Source organism: Lepidochelys kempii, chromosome 2 (genome assembly GCF_965140265.1).
Source record: "Lepidochelys kempii isolate rLepKem1 chromosome 2, rLepKem1.hap2, whole genome shotgun sequence".
In the NCBI taxonomy this organism is placed as follows: domain Eukaryota; kingdom Metazoa; phylum Chordata; order Testudines; family Cheloniidae; genus Lepidochelys; species Lepidochelys kempii.
The window spans coordinates 210,886,436-210,905,481 of NC_133257.1; the positions used below are offsets into that span (position 1 = coordinate 210,886,436).

General features: G+C 39.7%; 1 protein-coding gene across 1 annotated transcript in view; it reads right to left on the reverse strand.

Moving 5' to 3' along the window:
- DNAH11 (dynein axonemal heavy chain 11) overlaps positions 1–19,046 on the reverse strand; it is a 289,112-nt gene that overhangs the window by 206,411 nt on the left and 63,655 nt on the right. Inside the window, exons 19-29 of the mRNA XM_073333745.1 lie at positions 16,785–16,901; positions 16,609–16,695; positions 15,728–15,886; positions 14,112–14,195; positions 11,815–11,973; positions 8,771–8,893; positions 8,345–8,467; positions 7,700–7,924; positions 6,201–6,292; positions 3,531–3,657; positions 410–559 (exon numbers count right to left, since the gene is read on the reverse strand). Coding sequence (XP_073189846.1) covers positions 410–559; positions 3,531–3,657; positions 6,201–6,292; positions 7,700–7,924; positions 8,345–8,467; positions 8,771–8,893; positions 11,815–11,973; positions 14,112–14,195; positions 15,728–15,886; positions 16,609–16,695; positions 16,785–16,901 — 1,446 coding nt within the window. The remainder of the gene's footprint in view (positions 1–409; positions 560–3,530; positions 3,658–6,200; positions 6,293–7,699; positions 7,925–8,344; positions 8,468–8,770; positions 8,894–11,814; positions 11,974–14,111; positions 14,196–15,727; positions 15,887–16,608; positions 16,696–16,784; positions 16,902–19,046) is intronic.

The window sequence follows — 19,046 nt, forward strand, 5'->3', positions numbered from 1 at the left end:
CTTCTGAATAGAATCTCAACACCTGTGAGGTGCGTTTTAATGTTAAGAAAACACCACAAGAACCCGTCCATCTAAGCACAGTCTCAAACAAACACAATATACAGCTGATTTCTCCTCTGACCTCTTCCCATTGGCAGCCCTCTCCCTGAATCTCCTTTTTCCTCTTGTAAATTGGGGGAAGTAATTAATTGAACACAGATGGGCCAGCGCTGCTACTCTGCAGGCAGGGAGCAGTGTTCCTTTTTCTACATGGGGTTTCCTATGTTTTTATATGGTGCCCATCATCACCCAGTGTACTTCCCCCCAAATATCCAGTAAGTTTAGCAGAAGAGAATATTCACTTAGCCTCTCCTCCAACTCCAAAGAGAAAAAAAATGCCCTCAAAGGAAGTTTAAACAACACAATGTACCTGACCAACGCATTCACATTCTGCATGGAATGGAACATATTCCTTTTCTTTGCTGTACATCCCCTGTGCAATATGTGCAGATTTCTCTTTATTATCTTGAAATTGAAGATCAGCAATGTTGTCAAAAAGTTTGGTAAGATGACGGGTCACCTGTTCCCAGACAATATAACAGGTTTAAGAAAATCAACCACCAGACATTTGTTCAGATTTTCTATTTTTAATTCACATTTATCTTTATGTGGATTAAGACAAGTAGGTAAATGAGTATTCTCTCGCTTTTCCCCCCCACCCACCCCAATTGCATACAAGCCTGATTCTACAGGCCTTCAACACACAGAACTTGCATTGATCTTAGCAGGAGTTAAACAGGACAGCAGCACTGGACCAGCATTTTTGTCTTAGGTCTTAAAGATAATCAAGAAATAAAGACCAAATTCTCCATAACATTGTGGAAGCCCTGCGGTTACTCTAAGTTACGCTGGGAGCTAACTTCAGTAGGACGCCACACAGGTGCAGAGCTCTGCCCACAAAGACCGGAATGCAAGATCAGGATCCTAGGCCTATATTTGAATGCTTTTCTTAAGAGACATTCCGTGCTCATGGGAAAAAAGTGCCAGCCTGACAGCCAGGGAGACTGAAGTTCACTGTCCACAAAATAAATGTGGCGTGAGACGTAGTAGTGCAAAAACTTCCTCATTGCCCTGCCCGTATGCCACAATCCTAGCATGAGTGGGCAATTCAGTGGCAGTGGTCTCTCTACTGGAATGTGCAGTTTTAAAGATGATACAGGTCCATAAGATTTAGTTATGTAAGGAAGCTATGAGAATTTATGATTGTATTTTTTAAAAGATCATTATTTGAGTCTCATGAGTCCTTTATTCTTTGGTAAAGTATTATTCCTTGCTTTAGGCATCATATCCCTTCTAAATATGCTGCACCTAAGGCACAGAAATAATTCTGATACCCTGAGAATTAATGGCTGCAGCAGGAATGGTCACTACTGGGATGCCATCTGGCTTGTAGATAAGGTGATGTAAAGCTTCTGAATAATATTCAAGTGCAGATGCTTCAATATAAATGAGCCTTTAGCTGTCACACAACCTGGCAGATTACTGTTTGAGGGGAGCAAACAGAGTCATGGTTACAAAAACATTCCAAGTACAATAGTCAGAAGCTCAATCAGGGACAATATAACAAACACCATAGATCTTTCAGCGCTACTTGTCATTGTTACAAGTGGCATGCCTGAGATTTGATCTCTAACAAATGCTGGGCCACAAGCAGGATGGACTTGATGATCTCATAGGACTTTTCCATCTTTGACTTTCTATGAGATATTGTGCACATGCCATCTGTAATATTTCCTGTAAGAGAAGGCACACTACTTGAAACACTTCCTCCCTTGAAGATTGTTTCATTTCTTCCTGTAGGATGCTGTCTAGTAGATAGCCAGCTCAGGCTAGAGCAATAGGGTGTATGTAAATATCAAAGAAATGCTAAAAGGTCATTGTGTGTTCAAGCCAATTCATTTGTTAGAATAAATCAAAAGGAGATTTGATTGTATTGTTTTTGCCTATCTGTATTCTGTTGTCTGTTATCACATTAATGTAACTACATGTAAAGTATATCCTGTAATTAGGTAATCCTAGATCAAAGAAAAAACAACGAGAATTTTGTGGCACCTTAGAGACTAACAAATTTATGCGGGTTTTAGCCCATGAAAGCTTATGCCCAAATAAATTTGTTAGTCTCTAAGGTGCCACAAGGACTCCTCGTTGTTGATACAGACTAACATGGCAACCCCTCTGAAACCTAGATCAAAAGGTGCATTAGTATTAGGATGAGAATTTACTTAATGTGTAAAACTTCATGAAAACTAATGAAAGATTGTTTGGACTGCTGTAAATAAATACGCTGATGTGCAACCCAATTACTGATACATACATAAAAAGAATTGGTGCCTTGGAACTGTAAATGAAGAAGCATGCTAATTTCAAAGCATGGGCCATTGTGTTCGACAATGGGAAATCCACAGACATAGTCTGGGTTTAGTCAACAGAAAGGAAAAACCCATGCTGTGATGGAGACATTAGCCAGATTGCTTTCTGGGGAAGGCAGCTATACAAGTGATCCTCAAAAAGAAAAGGAGTACTTGTGGCAGCTTAGAGACTAAGAAATGTATTTGAGCATAAGCTTTCGTGAGCTACAGCTCACTTCATCGGATGTAGCTCACGAAAACTTATGCTCAAATACATTTGTTAGTCTCTAAGGTGCCACAAGTACTCCTTTTCTTTTTGCGGATACAGACTAACACAGCTGCTACTCTGAAACAAGTGATCCTTTATCTCTGGACTGATGGATTCTGACATGGTGGAATACTGAGTGATTGGACAGAGATCCCTAGAGCTATTCTGTAGGTAACCCTGAGAGACTTATGAAAAACTAGCAGATTCCAAAATAATAGCAGAGATTTAGTACTTACAAACTTTGACTCACTTGTTAATGTATTTTACCTGCTTTAACCTCTCAATAACTCATTTCTTTTTCTTAGCTAATAAACCTTTAGTTAGTTTACTAAAGAAATTGGCTGTCAGCATTATCTTAGATGTGAGATCCAGAGCATCCATTGACCTGGGGTAAGTGACCAACCCTTTGTGGTTGGGAGTAACTTAATGCAAGGTGATTTTTGGTTTTAATAACTCTTCATCACAAAGTCCAGTTTGTCTGGGTAGTAAAGAGAGGCTGGAGAGCCTAAGAGGACTGTCTGTGGCTCCTTGGTGAGACTAATATAGTAATCCAGAGCACACATTTGTTACTGGGTTAGTGAAATTCCACCAATTTGGAGTGTCTTCCCTGTTTTCTGACAGTCTGACCTAAGATTGGCACTCTCTGTTGTAAGCCATACCAGAAAACGTGACACCCTGTTTAAGCACTTACAATTTTTCCCCACAAAAAACAAAGAAACAAGCAGTGACTGTATTATTTACAAATATTTATGTTTTGTTTACAGTGAAATCATACTTTAAAGGAGCAAGCAGCCATATATATTCACCTCACAATTAATACTGCAAAGGGTTTCTTTGGACATAATGAAATTGCAAAACTGTGCAAGCAATATTACCTGTCTTGGCTGTGTTCCTTTTGAGAGGATGTCAAGTAAATCAGCTGAAGAAACAAAATAGAACCGAGGAAAAGCTAAGCGTTTGGTTTCTAAATACTCAGCAAGAGCTTTTTCACAAAGAGAAAGCCTGAAAATAAAAAGAAAATGTTACTGACATTTACATTTCAGAATTGTATGATAAAAAGGGAAATTTCCTTTTATGAAGTTGCAAAATAAGAATTAAGTTGTGGGTATTTAAAAGTGGATAGATTTGGTGGTATAAACCACCAAAGACCCTGAAGAAGCCATTATAGAAACACTCCAAAGACTTCTCAGGGAGGAATGGGGTGGGAAAGAGGTCATTTGTAGAAAGGAAACTAGATAAGTTTTCTATATTGGTTCAGGAGCAATTAGTAGAGAGACAGAGATAAGCAGGGAATAATAAGATTTCCTCTTATTTTTTTAGGGCAAGTATGGTGAAACGGTTCAGGGAGCACCCTTCTACTGAAGGATACCTCGACCAAGGAATGAAAGCCAAATCTGTAGTGCTGTATAAAAGTAGCAATTGATGATCAGGTGGCAGCTTTACAGATTTCCCTCTATGGAAATTCTCAGACATTATGCTGCCTGACTGAACCAGGACATGCTCCTTTTTCAGGTGATCCTGAAAGTCCCAAAGAGCCAAGCTGCATGGAGGCAGGTACCAGCAAAGTCCATGGGGGCACACTGTTTTGGGTAAGTGGATGTCTCCCTCCAGCTTATTTCCCTAAAGCGTCCAACTTGAAGGAGTACAGGGTGGGGACAGATACCCTATTGTTGATCAGGGAGGTGAAAATTTTGGGTGGAGGTGGTCTGTTAACCTCAACCAGCAACTAAATCCGGGGAAAGGGAAGTGGCTGCTACTCTGAAGATGTAATACAAGTTTCTCTTTTCTTATAATGTGAGTAGTGGCATATGTTGCCACTGACCGGGGCAGCGAGGCTCTGGACAGCTGCTCAAGTCTCAGGCTGCTTTGAAAAACAACAACAACAAAAAAAACCCTTGCTTAGGCTAGTGGTTCTCAACCAGGAGTCCAGGGCCCCCTAGGGGACCATGAGCAGGTTTCAGGGGGCCTGCCAAGCACGGAGGGCATTAGACCTTCAAGAGCAGTGGTTCTCAAAATTAGGGCCACCGCTTGTTCAGGGAAAGCCCCTAGCAGGCCGGGCCGGTTTGTTTACCTGCTGTGTCTGCAGGTTTGGCCGATCGCAGCTCCCACTGGCCATGGTTCGCCTCTCCAGGCCAATGGGGGCTGCGGGAAGCGGCGCAGGCCGAAGGATGTGCTGGCCGCCCTTCCTGCAGCCCACACTGGCCTGGAACGGCAAACCACGGCCAGCGGGAGCCGCGATCGGCCGAACCTGCGGACGTGGAAGGTAAACAAACTGACCTGGCCTGCCAGGGGCTTTCCCTGAACAAGCAGCGGCCCTAGTTTGAGAACCACTGATCTAGGGCCCAGGGCAGAGAGCCAAAGCCCCACTGCAAGGGACTGCAGCCCAGGACCATGAGCTCCACCACCCAAGGCTGAAGCTGAAGCCTGAGCAACTTAGCTTTGTGGTGCCCCCGTGATGTGGGACCTGAGCAACTGCCTTGCTTCCTACCTCTTAATGCTGGCCCTGGCTTTTATATGCAGAAAAACAGTTGTTGTGACTGATGTGGAGTTTTTATTGCTTGTTGGGGGAGGGGGAGGACTCAAAGAAAAAGGTTGAGAACCCCTGGTTTAGGCTATGCAGAAAAAGCAGCCCACCTCTTCCACTGGCTTGTTATCAGTGCTAGCCACAACGGTACCACCAGACCAGCAGCTAATCATTTTGGCCTCCCAAAATGCATCCCTATAATCAAAGCAAGTTTTCACTGCTCCCCCTGGGTTGGAACCTTTAATGGAGGAGCAAGATTAAAGACATACCTAGTGACATGCTCCATGGTGGATACTGTCCACTATCTCCAGCCCTAAGCATTATTTTAGAGAGAGACAGAGAGAGAGAGAGAAAAAAAAAGAAATCTCCCAGTCCCTCAGATCCAACCAGGAAGAGATGGGTGGGGGATATGAAATTTGACCTAAATTAAACTATTTAAAAAACAAACTGACAAAAAATTGGTAAGTTTATACAATCTAAACCATCAATATTTAAAAAGTGCCTCAAATGGTAAGCTCTCTTTTTAAAGTGTCAGAGTGTCACCTGAAGAAGGGAAGAAACTATAGATAAAATATCAGCCAGACAGCATAAGGAAACAATTGGGATCTAAAGTAAGGGCCAGTCTATACTAGAAGTGCTACATCAGCACAGCTGCAATGATACAGCTTCTGGTGAAGATGCTCTAAGCAAACAGGAGAGCGCTCTCCCGTCAGCATAATTACTTCACCTCCATGAAAGGTGGAAACTCTGTCGGCAGAAGAGCGTCTCCTACTGACATAGCACTAGTTTGGACAGCGCTTAGGTCCCTGTAACTTGCATCGCTCATGGGGGTGGCTTTTTCACATCCCATAGGGATGTAAGTTATATTGACTTAAGCCCTAAGTCTTCAAAGACAGTACGTTGCTGTCAACCTGCACAAAAGAAACAAAACAAACACACAGGGCAGCCTCCCAGCATTCCTTTACTGATTGTTCCTGACCTACACATTTGAACATATTCAAAATTATAGCTTCAATTTTACCTGTGTTGCAGACTTTCAAGTTTTTCATATAGATTTGGTTTGGTTGCTGCTTCTAGCACATTTTTTGTATTCGCTGTCTCAGTCATTAATTCCTGTGTGAAAGTGAAGAGGTGTTAATTCAAACCAAGAAATTCCTTCATATACCATTTGCTAAAATGAGTTAATAAAGGTGCGCAAGAGTTGGAGAGAATGGTACTAATTAGTTTATTTCTGGTTCCATTTTTATAACTATTTATTTAGTTTTATAGCTTTTTAAATTGAAGGTAAAAGCATTAAATAAATGTAGAAATACACTACAAGTCAATTGTGCCTGTGGAAAGAAACTTCTGCTGCACTTTCATGATCACTTTCACGTGATCCCTTCTAACAAAAAGAGTGACAAACAGTAGCAGAAAAGTGTTAACTCCCATCATGTTTCTTTGCTTGGACTGAAATATAAATGACCTGATTCTCCACTGCCTTGGATTTTATGTGGTCATTCACATCTACACAAAAAGGCTGAGAAGTGAGCATAAAATACTACAAAATCAGAATGGCAGTGTTTTACAACTCCTTTGCACTGGCATAAATGACTACACAAGATTCAGAGCTACAGAGAATCAAGCCCAAAAGATTCAGATCTCAGTTAAACCAAGATGCATCCATTAGATAAGAAAACTAATTCTAAAAGTCTTTTCTCGTTACAATTTGTCCAGCACTGAGCTACTGGAAATATTTGCGATCATCCTATACTATGGACTGGATTATGTCCCTGCCTATATAACCATAAGGGGGAGAAAACTCCTCACACCTTAGATCCAGGTTTATAGGGACAAACAGGTGCTGTATACGTGCTCTATTCCGTCACCCAAACCAGTGGATGGGATGGGGCAGAGGTTGGGTGGAGCATTAATTTCTTCCTCCATACTTAAACATGTGGGTATTATCTGATAAGGACCAGTAGCAGATCACTACCCCCTAAAGCAGCGTGGAAGTCTATCTGAGCCCTGGCCTGCACTCAAAATTTATATCAACATAGTTATGTTGGTCAGGGGTGTGCAAAAGATTACCCCCCACCTCCCATCAATGGAGCTTATTCTGACAAAACCCCAAGTGTGGCTCCAGCTATCCCGACTGAAGAAGGCTCCTGTCAGCCTAGCTACTGTCAGTCAGGGAAGTAGCGTTCCTATGCGGGATAGATCTCCTCCTTCTATATGATTCATCTACACAAAAGGGCTATTTTGGCATAGAAGTTGTAGTATAGATATAGCCTGAAACAGGATTCTTCTCCCCTGTGCTGATCCTGGTGTGCTGCTCCTTAGCATAAAGGTTTTTTGCACTGTTATATTTGGTTTTCTTCTTATTCATTATTAATTAAGTCTAATTATCCACACATCATAATTAAAATACCAATAATATTTTATGATGTGTATTTAAGATAATGGACACTCTACTTTTCCTAAAATAAAAAGACAAGAGGAACCATTTTACTGTATTACGATAAATTATGTCCTACTAACTTTGAAGTCTACATCAACTTCATCAAATCTTTTAGCGTCTTCTGGCAGCTGGGTTCTGATATCTTCAGAGCCAAGGAAGATGCTTTCTTGATGAGACCATGTGCGTTGAACTTCCATCCAAATGACAATGACTGAGTCTGCCACATTCAATGTCCTTTGCCAGCTTGTGACTTGTTCAATGAAATATTCTACATACTTACTTTGCAGAATTGTTTGCAACTGAACCTAGAAAAACAGAAGGAGAGCAGCAAAAAAGTGGTAATCAGAATAACTTATCAAGCACAGGAGCCATAGCTAAGAAAACTTTTACAAATGCTCTTGCAACTTATTATTATTGTATATCAGAGCATAAGACATTTTCTAGCCTTGCAAACGGACAACATATTATTAAATGATTTCAAAGAATCTACGAAAATATAAGACCAAGGAGCTGTAATTTTGCTAACTCCTACACAGAGACAGAAATTTTCCTTAAGATATATATAGTTAAACAGCATACATATAATTTTATAGACTAACATCTGGGGCAAATAGGATTCACTGTAAATAAACATTCTAGAAAAAGTTGTGAGTTTAAACTATTAAAAATGCATCAGGAATAACAAGAATACATGTACTGGTAATATTAATACACCAAAGTCTTACCTGGTTGTTCTCTAAAGTTTCAAAAAGCTGTTCATCAGATTTTAATAATGGAGTTCTGGTTCTGTGATGCTCTTCATAGCAGAACTCCATGTTAGCCCATGTTTGGCTGATCTCTGTAAGAATCTGGTTAAAAACGGTAGAGGTAACACTTTTATATACAGTACTTAAGTTTGATGCCTCAGGTTGCAAAACAAAACTGTTCTATTTCAAAAAGCAGTATTTGTAAAATACACCGCATGCAAAGCAATTAAACACTCTTTCATCTACTGCCATTCACCACATATCCCTTTCCAACTAGGTCACATGAAACTATGTGTGTCAGTCATAAAGAAATTTATGGCTAAGTTTTGTCCATGTTCATGAGTAAATTAATATGAAGGATTGTCATGCCAGAGGATAACAGAAAGAGAAATGGGATTAACCCACCTTCTCAGTGCTCAGCTCTTTCACTGCTTTGTCAACAATGCTTCGCACTTCATCTTCCACCTTATGCAGCTGTAGTCCCAGCAAGTCTGCTAATGTTGTGCCTTCAGTTATTGACAATCTGACCTGTAAAATAAACAAAATCTTTGTACAAAATATGCCTTGTGAGGTATCATTTGAAAACCAATACCTTGCTGGTCAATATCATGGTGAAGTGTGTGTAGCAACATTATATGTAAAATTATGAACATAAGCTGAAACCATGATTGAAATGTGTTTACCAGACAAGTCTGGGGAGCAGGTAAACATGTTTCTCAAAGACAAAGGACAAGCTGACGCATCCAGCCAGATGTCATCAAAGCTTGTTGGGCCATCACCTTCAAGTGGCCATTCTTTAGCAAGAAAGGGTGGCCGGAGCAAAGAAATCTGCATCTTAGCAAACAACAGCCTGGAACCTTTTTCACCACCAGACCCCTTGTCTCCATCCTCACAGTGGGAATGAACGTAATCTAGGGGTAACCTTCAGGAAAATGCATCATCAAAAGGAGACAGAACTGAAAGAGTGATGGGCAAAGACACCCCAAGTTCTCTCTCCCTATCCATCTGTCACCCTTGCACCTAAGACAACAAAAGAAGCAAGCCTGTGTGAGCAGATCCTGGCCTGAGAATTTGGTCAGCAATGGTACTGGAAACATGGGAAGAGATTTCAACTTGAGCCAAGGCGAGCTTGTTAAGTTTACTAGGAAGCTTCCTTTCTCTTGTAACCATTTCTGACTTTAATTCCTTATACTTGTACTCCCTTAAAATCTATCTCCTTATAGCTAAATTAACTTGTTTTATTCTTTAATCAAAACTAACCCAGCATTGTGAGCTGTATGAGTAACTCCATTTAGGGTAGCAAACTGTTGTATATTGATTCCCTTAGAGGAGCAAGGGACTTAATATACTGGACTGCCCAGGAGAGGGCTCGACAGCGCAGAACACATGTTTTGGGGAGAAATCATGGGATTGTGTTGAGGTCACCCTACAAGTGGTAACCAAGACTAGTGGAAACCAGAGTGTGATGGACATGTGGCTGCCAGGCTGCAGCTATGCACAGACTCAGGTGTTACCTGCATGCTGGAAGGCTGTCTGTGAGAAGCCCAGGTGGGAGCTACTGTAGCAAAGCCTTGGGAGATACCAAAGTTCGCAGGGCAGGGGTGACACAGCCACTCACGAGTCTGGATTGCACCCTGGAATGTCATAGATTCCCACTGTGCTTTTGTATTGCTCCATCAACTGTACTGGAAATAAGATTATCTCATCTGGAAATACCTGCCCAACATGGACACATATTCCCTAGTGGAGTATGGCTGAAGCAGGCTTTTAATGTAAGGTAATCTCAAAAACTTCTCCTTATATAGATGTTAGGAAAATTAGAGATCTGTAAAGTCTAAGATTTAAGCAAGGCTTTTATAGTGTTTAAAACGTGGTGCAATTCTCAACGTAGTACTATATCAAGAAGTATAGAGAAACAGCACCTATGCTGAGGTTTTATAGAATCCGATTTAAGTGTCCTCAGGAGTCAATATCCTCACACTAGCCACAGCTATAGTCCTCTCGTGACTATTTTCACCATTGAACTCAGTGCATAGATACTGTTTGAGTGAACTGGCAGGAATCCGAGCGCCAGTCCTCAAGTCAATGGTAGTACTTATAGTGCATAGATGCCAGCACATGAGTAAATCTTTTCAGGATTGGACACAAAAGCTATGTCTACACCGCCCCACAGTTCAGAAGCGTGAATAGCAGTGAGTACCAATGTGCTGCATTGGAACTTCCCTGTGTGGATGCATCAAATACTCTGTAAATTATATTTTCCCTTCCCCGTATTGTCACTTCTCCTCCTCTTTTGGTTAGTACAATTCTTTCATGAACTCAAAACCCTCTTTATTTAATATTCCAGTTGTCTTGATTTAGCTAAATCTGTCACCTCAACCAAAACATACTTTGCCCTCATCGTCTATGTTTCTAATTCAGAAGTCATGTCATGCATACTCAGAATTAGAGCTAAATTGAAAAATTACTACATTTAAAAATTTTCCTCCAAAAATGGCCTTTTATTGAAGTTGAAATGTTTTGTTTTTCAGTTTTCTATTTTTTCCTTTTAAAAAATAGCTGAAAATTCTATAAAAATTCATGACAAATTACAATCCCCAACCCAAAAAGTTGGTCCATTTGAATTCTACTTTTTTTTGTGAAATTCCTTTTTCAACCAGCTCTATTCCCAAACATTTATGTAAAATGAACAACCCTTTTCCTATACCAGCTTCCCTCTTTGTCTTATCCAGCATCAGCCCCACAATCCACCCTCCTGTTCTTTCAGCCTTTGCTATGAAAAGGTTGTGTGCGTCTTCTAAATAAATAAATAAATAAACCTCATTTGCATCCTTCTCTCTCTCTGGCATTCTTCACTTCATCAGTGGCTCCATCACAACCTTAAAACATTTCATCCACATTACTATTAGCTTGTTTTTAACAATAATTATTAGCAGTATTTTAATCCTGCCAGAATGCTGTGGGACACTGGTCCCATACTTATTCTGAGAGCTGGAAAGGCATGTTACGGCACCTCCCATGTTTGTGTTCTGGGGCTTCTTGAATGCAGCACTCAGCTGCTGTTTATTTGTAAATATTTATAACAGCCTCCATCAGGATTGGGCTCCATTTACTGGGCACGGTACACACAGAAAAGAGATCATCCCTTCCCGTAATCAAACCCTCCCTTCAAATCTAGTTGGCAACCCTTTTACTAAGCAAGCCAGGTTTGACTTCAGAAGATTGGATTATTCCTTTTGTTCTTGTACAAACTGTGAAGTCACCTCTCAACACAGAAGGGATCTAGGAATCCAAAACCTTCCTTTCTGCACCAGCAGGATATGCTCTGATCCTGGAAACCAATCATCTCCTTTCATTCCTGGCACCACTAGCTTAATTACACACTGGATGCCACCAAGTACCACTATACTGATGGCATGAGAAAGCATTGTTTGTTGCTGGATACTTACACCTGTTGCATTCATGAGTTGGTGCCAATGTCTCTCTCTTATTGCAGGATTCTGCAATTCTGATACTGCCCTCAGTGATGTCATTAGGTTCTTCACTGTTAACTCCAGACCTATGTATACATCCCAGGAGTGAATTTCCTTGTCCAATGAACACACTTCCTAAGAAACAGGATAAAAATAATGGTCATGGTTACGTGCTACTATCATAAAGTCACCATTCATCTTGCTGATAGTGTTTAAAAAAAATTCTTTCCAAAACATCTCTTCTTACTTCTGGGGGGAATTGTGCCAAAAATTCTGCAACAAAAGGTTTAAATTCTGTGCATAACATTTGCAAATTCTGCATATTTTATTTGTCAAAATAACACAATATAATCACACCAGTTTCAAATATTTTTGGTCATTTATTTCAAAATACCTGTCAGCAAGTACATCTGTAACAATACAGACAACAAAAAAGATTGAGGAAATGTTTTTGACATATAGTTTCCTTACTAGGCATATTAATACAGAACTCTGAGTAATAATTCATTTAAACTACAATACAGAACAGTATTTCCCGCACCCCTCAGAAGCAGTGCAAACGCTTGGGGGAGTCAGGGGTAATGGAGGAACTGAGGGAGAGGAAAGTAATTGCTGGGAAGAAGCCTGGGTGTGAACTTGGAGGGTTGTTGGGTATGGGTGGGAAAAGTATGGAACAGGGTTTTTTGGGGGAGCGGGGAGGGATTGTTAGGGAACTTCTCCCATGCAGACCCTGGCTGACCCCTAGCCTCTCCCATTCAGTCAATGAATGTGTCCCTGCACCCCGTGTCCCACTCCCCCCATCCCCGTGCCTCCACTCCCATTCACCCCCAGGCTGCCCTCCCCCATTAGCCCTTATGAGCCTGTGTGTTACCCCTCCCCCAAGCAGCTCCACTTTTTCTGGTCTCCCCATAGCCCCTGTCTCATGACCTGGCCAGACAGGCACTGTGAAGAAGGCAGGCTCCTTCTTTTCCCTAGCTGGCCGGGAGCTGCTGCTCTGGTCTATTGCCACAGTGCCCTCTGGTGGGCAAAAGGCAGAACTGCAGCAACTTTTAGCAAAAGTTTTTTCTGCGCAAAAAAAGTTAATTAATGAGCTGCACATATTTTTATGTGCACACGCAGTGGCACAGAATTCCCCCAAGAGTATCTTCGGTACATAAATATGGGAGTCTTAACTATGACAAGATTAGGGATGGTTTTAGTTGGGTCATTGGTCATGTTGTTACTTGTACTGTTTTATTGAAAAAGTTTGTAGATTAACCTAGATCTCTGGATGAACCAGTTTTAAATAAACTGAAAATAAATAAATGAATATATTTACACAGTGATTATAAAAAGATTCTGATTAAACCAGAACCCTCTCCTTTATTATGGCTCTTATGAACTTGGTCTAATATTTTTATAAGTTAGTTTATTGCATGTAAGAAACTACTTCCAACTAGGGGGAATAACTAGGGGGAAATCTTTGGTACATGCAGAGATGTGATGAATGTGACATACATGTAGTGTGTAGCAGTTGTCCGGATTAGAAGGACATTATTTATTTAAAACCATGGTTTAAATTTAAGAGAGATTCACAATGGGCCTGATTCTTCTGTCACTTACACTAGTATAAGTAAGGAGTACCTCCACTGAAGTCCAGTTAATTTGGTGTAAAACCAGTCTGGGGGGGAGGAGGGGGAAGATCCATGTCCACAGAGACCTCTCTTTCACTTTTTCCCATGAACCACTGATATAAGAGAGGGTCCTGCCAATTCTCCTGGTATCTCAGTTCCTGTTTCTGATCCAATCTCCCCATGTTCTATAAAACTATTGCCTTCTCCTTTGTACAACTCCCATCAGGAAACCATTATTAATATTTTAAGGGAAGAAGTTCCATATTTTCAAAAGGTATTCTTCTCTACAAGTGAAAGTCTCCAACAGACTTTCAGTGCTCCTGGACTAGCAAAATCTGTCCAAATACAGAACACAAACACCTGCAAATTCCACTGATCTCTGGACTAATGGTTTTTATCTGCAGAAGCCCCCACATAGAGCTCCACCTTCTTTATATTTTCCGACTGCCTCAATTCAGAAAAGTGACAGTGAGATTTTACCATATACACTCACAGCATGAGGAACCTAAGCCAGAAGGATAAAAAGGTTTAAAGAAAAAAAAAGTTCCAGAATGTTCAGTTTGGACAAAAGCAACAAATAAACTGAAACATCAGATAGTGGGTGGGGAAAGTGAAAAAGGGGTGGCAGGGAGACAGATAAATTGTAGCAATAGAACCTACCTTGGCAAAGCTTCTGAGCTCTGCATCCATCTGTTCCACATTAATCTGTCTCCACTGGGTTTTAGTCCAATCATCAATGTTGCTCTGAAACAGTAAGTACAGATAAAAGTGTCAACAACAGTCGGTGAAAACAAGCTTCTGCTATATAGTAGATAAATGGATATGATGGGTGGTTCTATCATCCAGTGATAGCCCAAGTTCTTGAAACAGTATCTCTACTTTTCAAGCCTGCACCACCACTGCCAGCCCAGACTGTACCAAATAACCCATTGTCTTCCAGGCTAAAACATGAAACAGGTATTAAAGCCATTTCAAGCTTCAATCTCTGATAATGCCAGTAGAGCCATGTGTGTATATTCATTTATTACACTATACATAGTACTGTATCTACATTTCTAGATATGATACGATATACACACACAGAGAGTCCTGAAACTGCCATGAACACTTATCAGACCTGCCAAAAACAAGCAAATCCACACCTCTCCTTTACGATGTTAATGGGGAAAGAAAAAACAGCAAAATCCTGACTGTTTGTTTTAGGAAAAAAATATCCGCTTTCTTGGAGTGAGTAGAATTTTACAAGGCTGATGTAACATGAAGGTGTCAACTGAATGTAAGTGCTTTTCTCTTTAACTTCACAACATAGCCTGTCAGACTTAATGCTGCTTTAATATACAGCATGGATACCACACAAAATACAATATGCAATGTGTTTAGTACAACATAACTCTGCCTTCTCCCTGTTTTACTATCCATTGAGATGGTAAACAAAACGTATACCTTTGTGGTTAGGCTACATATCTTTTACTGCATAACTCATTCTGGACATTGTTTAAAATTTCTGCAGCCACAGGTGAAATATAGTACCAAAAGGAAACAGGGTTGTAGATGTACCCAGCCTCCAGGGTTCCCTGCTAGACTATCAGTGTTTAGTATGTGAACTACAGTAACTGTGATACGACCACTTTTGTCATGGACTCATAGGGTGAAATCCCAGAACCAATGAAATCCATGGAAATTTTGTTATTGAGTTCAATGGTACCAGAATTTCACTGCTAGTGTGAAAGGTGCACAGGGTGGTAGAGATCTGAAGGCAGAGCTAAGGCTGTTGTTTCGGTATCTTAAACTCTTTCTTTCCATACTTTGCATTACATATTTGTTTTAACTCTGCAATTCCTTTACCCTAACGCTGAATTTTCTTGCTTTCTGGATTTTTGGTCTGTCTTTTTTTAAAAAAACAAAAAACAGAACCAAAAACGTCTGTAACAATGTTTCTTTTTATTCCTTAGGTAACTGATATGTATTTACAATCTTCCCGTCAGCTTAAAGTTTTGGGTTGTGGGGGTTTTTTTGTTTTGTTTTTATAATGCAAGCATTTTGAAAGTAGTTAAAATTGAGAATAGCAATATTTTGATCTTCATACTCCTATATACCATCTTTTTATAAATAATTTTTAAAAATTGAAAACAAAAAGTTCCCACATTTACAGCTTAGCTTTTAAAAACTTCCTTTAGAATAAAACTACGAATGCTTCAAGAAACCCTTAAGATAGTGCATTCAGAATAGTTTCTAGAGCTATAATGTGCCTTTAAAAAACAAATAAAACCTCTTACTGTAACATAAATATTAGTATCCCACACTTCCTTGAGCAACCGTATTTCTTTGCGACACTGTTTTATTTGTTTGTAATCTGGAACAACCACTTCAAAAAGATTTGCATATTTCTGCATTTGTAAAATTTCTTCTTCCAATGCCTCAAGCTCTCGATTTTCCTTGGAAGAAAAGAAGACTCATGAATATAAATTACAAAATAGGTCTAGGTAAGTTCAGAATGACAGTCAAATCAGTATATCTGAAAACAAAAGCCTGCAGCAAATATTGTAGAGATGTTACATGTTTCACTTTCAGTCTTTCATATTTCAGAGGACTACAGGGTAGTATACGCAGTTATATTCCATACCTATATACACAAAAACGTAGGGACTACAATGTAGAATTTCACTTAAATGTACCACTGTTGCTTTTGATTTCTTGTAATAAATACACAATTTTGCCTCTCCGGGCAAGTCACTTTTCTCATTATCAGTATAAAGTTGTTCTGTGAACTGAGTAAAAATTAGTACCATTTCAGGGTTTTTTTATATATAAAAAAGTATCACTATGATGCACCATTTGTATGCATTTTGTACTAGATAGTGCAGTATGCTTGCATGTTTCTTCAAAAAGAAGACAGTGTAAAATGCATTCAAAAGTGCATCCCACTAATACTTTTTAAAGGAATATGCAAGTACAGAGTAAAAATAAAAAACAAATGCAATGCGGTTTTGGTAGTGGTTTTAAGAGCTACAGATAGGAATACAGCAGTTAAATCTCAAGCTCTATCAGTTCCATGTCAAATACAAAATGTGCAATTATTTTAATGCATAAACTGAAACTTTAATTTTATACTGAAAGATTTCTAGGAAAATGTGCATTTCTGTTATTTTCCCATTACCTTATCTAGACGTACATATGGATTTTTTGCATCAAAACAAAAGGGAGCTTCCACTCTAAATCTTTCTCTGAATTCTATCTGCTTCCCCTGATGAAAAGAAATACAGGCAATAAATTGTCAATGATCTTATTCTCATCAGAAACAGGTTAGAAAACTGAATTCAGAGTTCAGCTTACATCAAACGAAGCACATTTTTTTCTGATTAGTGTGACCTCAGAAGTCTGAAGAGGAGCAACTTCATGCTTTCTGGATGCAGCAATTTTTTTGGTGGTATTCCATTTTTCAGGCAACTCCTGTTGAACAAGGTAAAATTATCTCATCTGAGACCTTTAAGATTTCACACAGCAGAATAGATCACTTAGAAACCATCTATACATACTGTTGATATCACCTCAAATCTCTCGAATATTCAGAGAACAATTAACTTTCATTATTATTTCACAACTTGGCTCTTTTGGACAAAGAAATTGTGTCGGACATTTTAACAGTAAGTTAGATATGGTAGGGTTTTTTCCTTGCAGTGGCTTGGTAGGACTGATTTTAGTAGCTGCAGCACAATAAGTCAAACTTTTCTAAAAATACAGAATAACTAAAATGCACTTCACTAAGCTATTCCATGTAGATTTCAATATAAATCATATAAAACCTAAGATACGAGGTACTGGGCACCTCTTACGCAGTGACTGGAGCACTCAACTCTCATTGCCTCGACATATCAGAGATTCAGAGGCCATTCAGGGGCTATTATATTGTAATAGTGCAGTCAGGATTAAGGCCCATTGTGCTAGACTTACACAACCACACATGTGAAATCCCTGCCCTGAAAAATTAATCTAATTTGAAATACGATGCAATAAGCAGATAACAAGAAGCAGTAGATGTGGTATATCTTGGACTTTAGTAAGGCTTTTGATGCTATCTCAGATGATGTTCTCATAAACAAATTAGGGAAATACAACCTAGATGGAGCTACTATAAGACGGGTGGAGAACTGGTTGGAAAGACCATTCCCAGAGAGTAATTATCAGTGGTTCACAGTCAAGCTGGAAGGGCAGATCAAGTGGGGTCCTACGGGGATCAGTTCTGGGTCCAGTTCTGTTCAATATCTTCATCAGTTATTTAGATAATGGCCACTTACAAAGTTTGCCGAGGATACCAAGCTGGGAGGGATTACCAGTGCTTTGGAGTATAAGATTAAAATTCAAAATGATCAGACCATTTGTCTAGTTTGTCCAGAAGTAAGTAGGATGAAGTTCAATAAGGACAAATGCAAAAAGTACTCCACTTCAGAAGAAACAATCAGTTGCACACATACAAAATGGAAAAGGGAAGACTGAGTACTGTGGAAAGGGATCTGGGGGTTATAGTGGATCATAAGCTAAATATGAGTCAACAGTGTAATGCTGTTGCAAAAAAAACAAACAAAAAACATTCTGGGATGTATTAGCAGGACTGTTGTAAGCAAGACACGAGAAGTAATTATTCTGCTCTACTCTGCGCTGATTAGGCCTCAACTGAGTAGTATGTCCAGTTCTGGGCACCACATTTCAGGAAAGATGTGGACAAACTGAAAAAAGTCCAAAGAAGATCAATAAAAATGATTAAAGGTCTAGGAAACATGACCTATGAGGGGAGATTGAAAAAAAAATGTGTTTGTTTAGTCTGGAGAAGAGAAGACTGAAGGGGGACACAATAACAGTTTCCAAGTACATAAAAAGGTTGTTACAAGGAGGAGGGAGAAAAATTGTTCTCTTTAACCTCTGAGGATAGGACAAGAAGCAACGAGCTTAAACTGCAGCAAGGTCAGTTTAGGTCAGCTATTAGGAAAAATTTCCTGTCACGGTGGTTAAGCACTGGAATAAATTGCCTTGGAAGGTTGTAGAATCTGTCATTGGAGATTTTAAAGAGCGGGTTAGACAAACACCTGTCAGCGATGATCTAGATAAAACTTAGTCCTGCCTGGAGTGCAGGAGACTAGACTATAAGACCTCGCAAGATCCCTTCCAGTCCAATGATTAAGTAAGCATAAGAAATTATTGGAAAGGAAGAGGATGAAGTTAACAAGAATAAGATCATATGGTTACATATTTTTGCCGTGTGCACAACTTTAATGGTCCTTAGTCATTTGAAAGTTTTTTCCAGAAGTTATATCCACAAAAATCAGCAATCAAGTCAACAATTGGTTGGTTGATGATTTCCAGACATCACAACAAAAGATCTTGAGAAGCTGGATATGGAGGGTTGAGGGGCAGAGTAGGAAGGGAAGAGTATAACCAACAGTAATTGCCAGAAATGACTCAGTAAGATAATGCAATGATTTGGTAGTCTGTAATGAAAACATTGCAACTGTGAGGCTGGAATCACTGGGTCAAGTGATTAAGTGTCCCTAAAACTCATGCATTCAGCAGAAGCAAATAGGGCAATGAACAATTAACTTC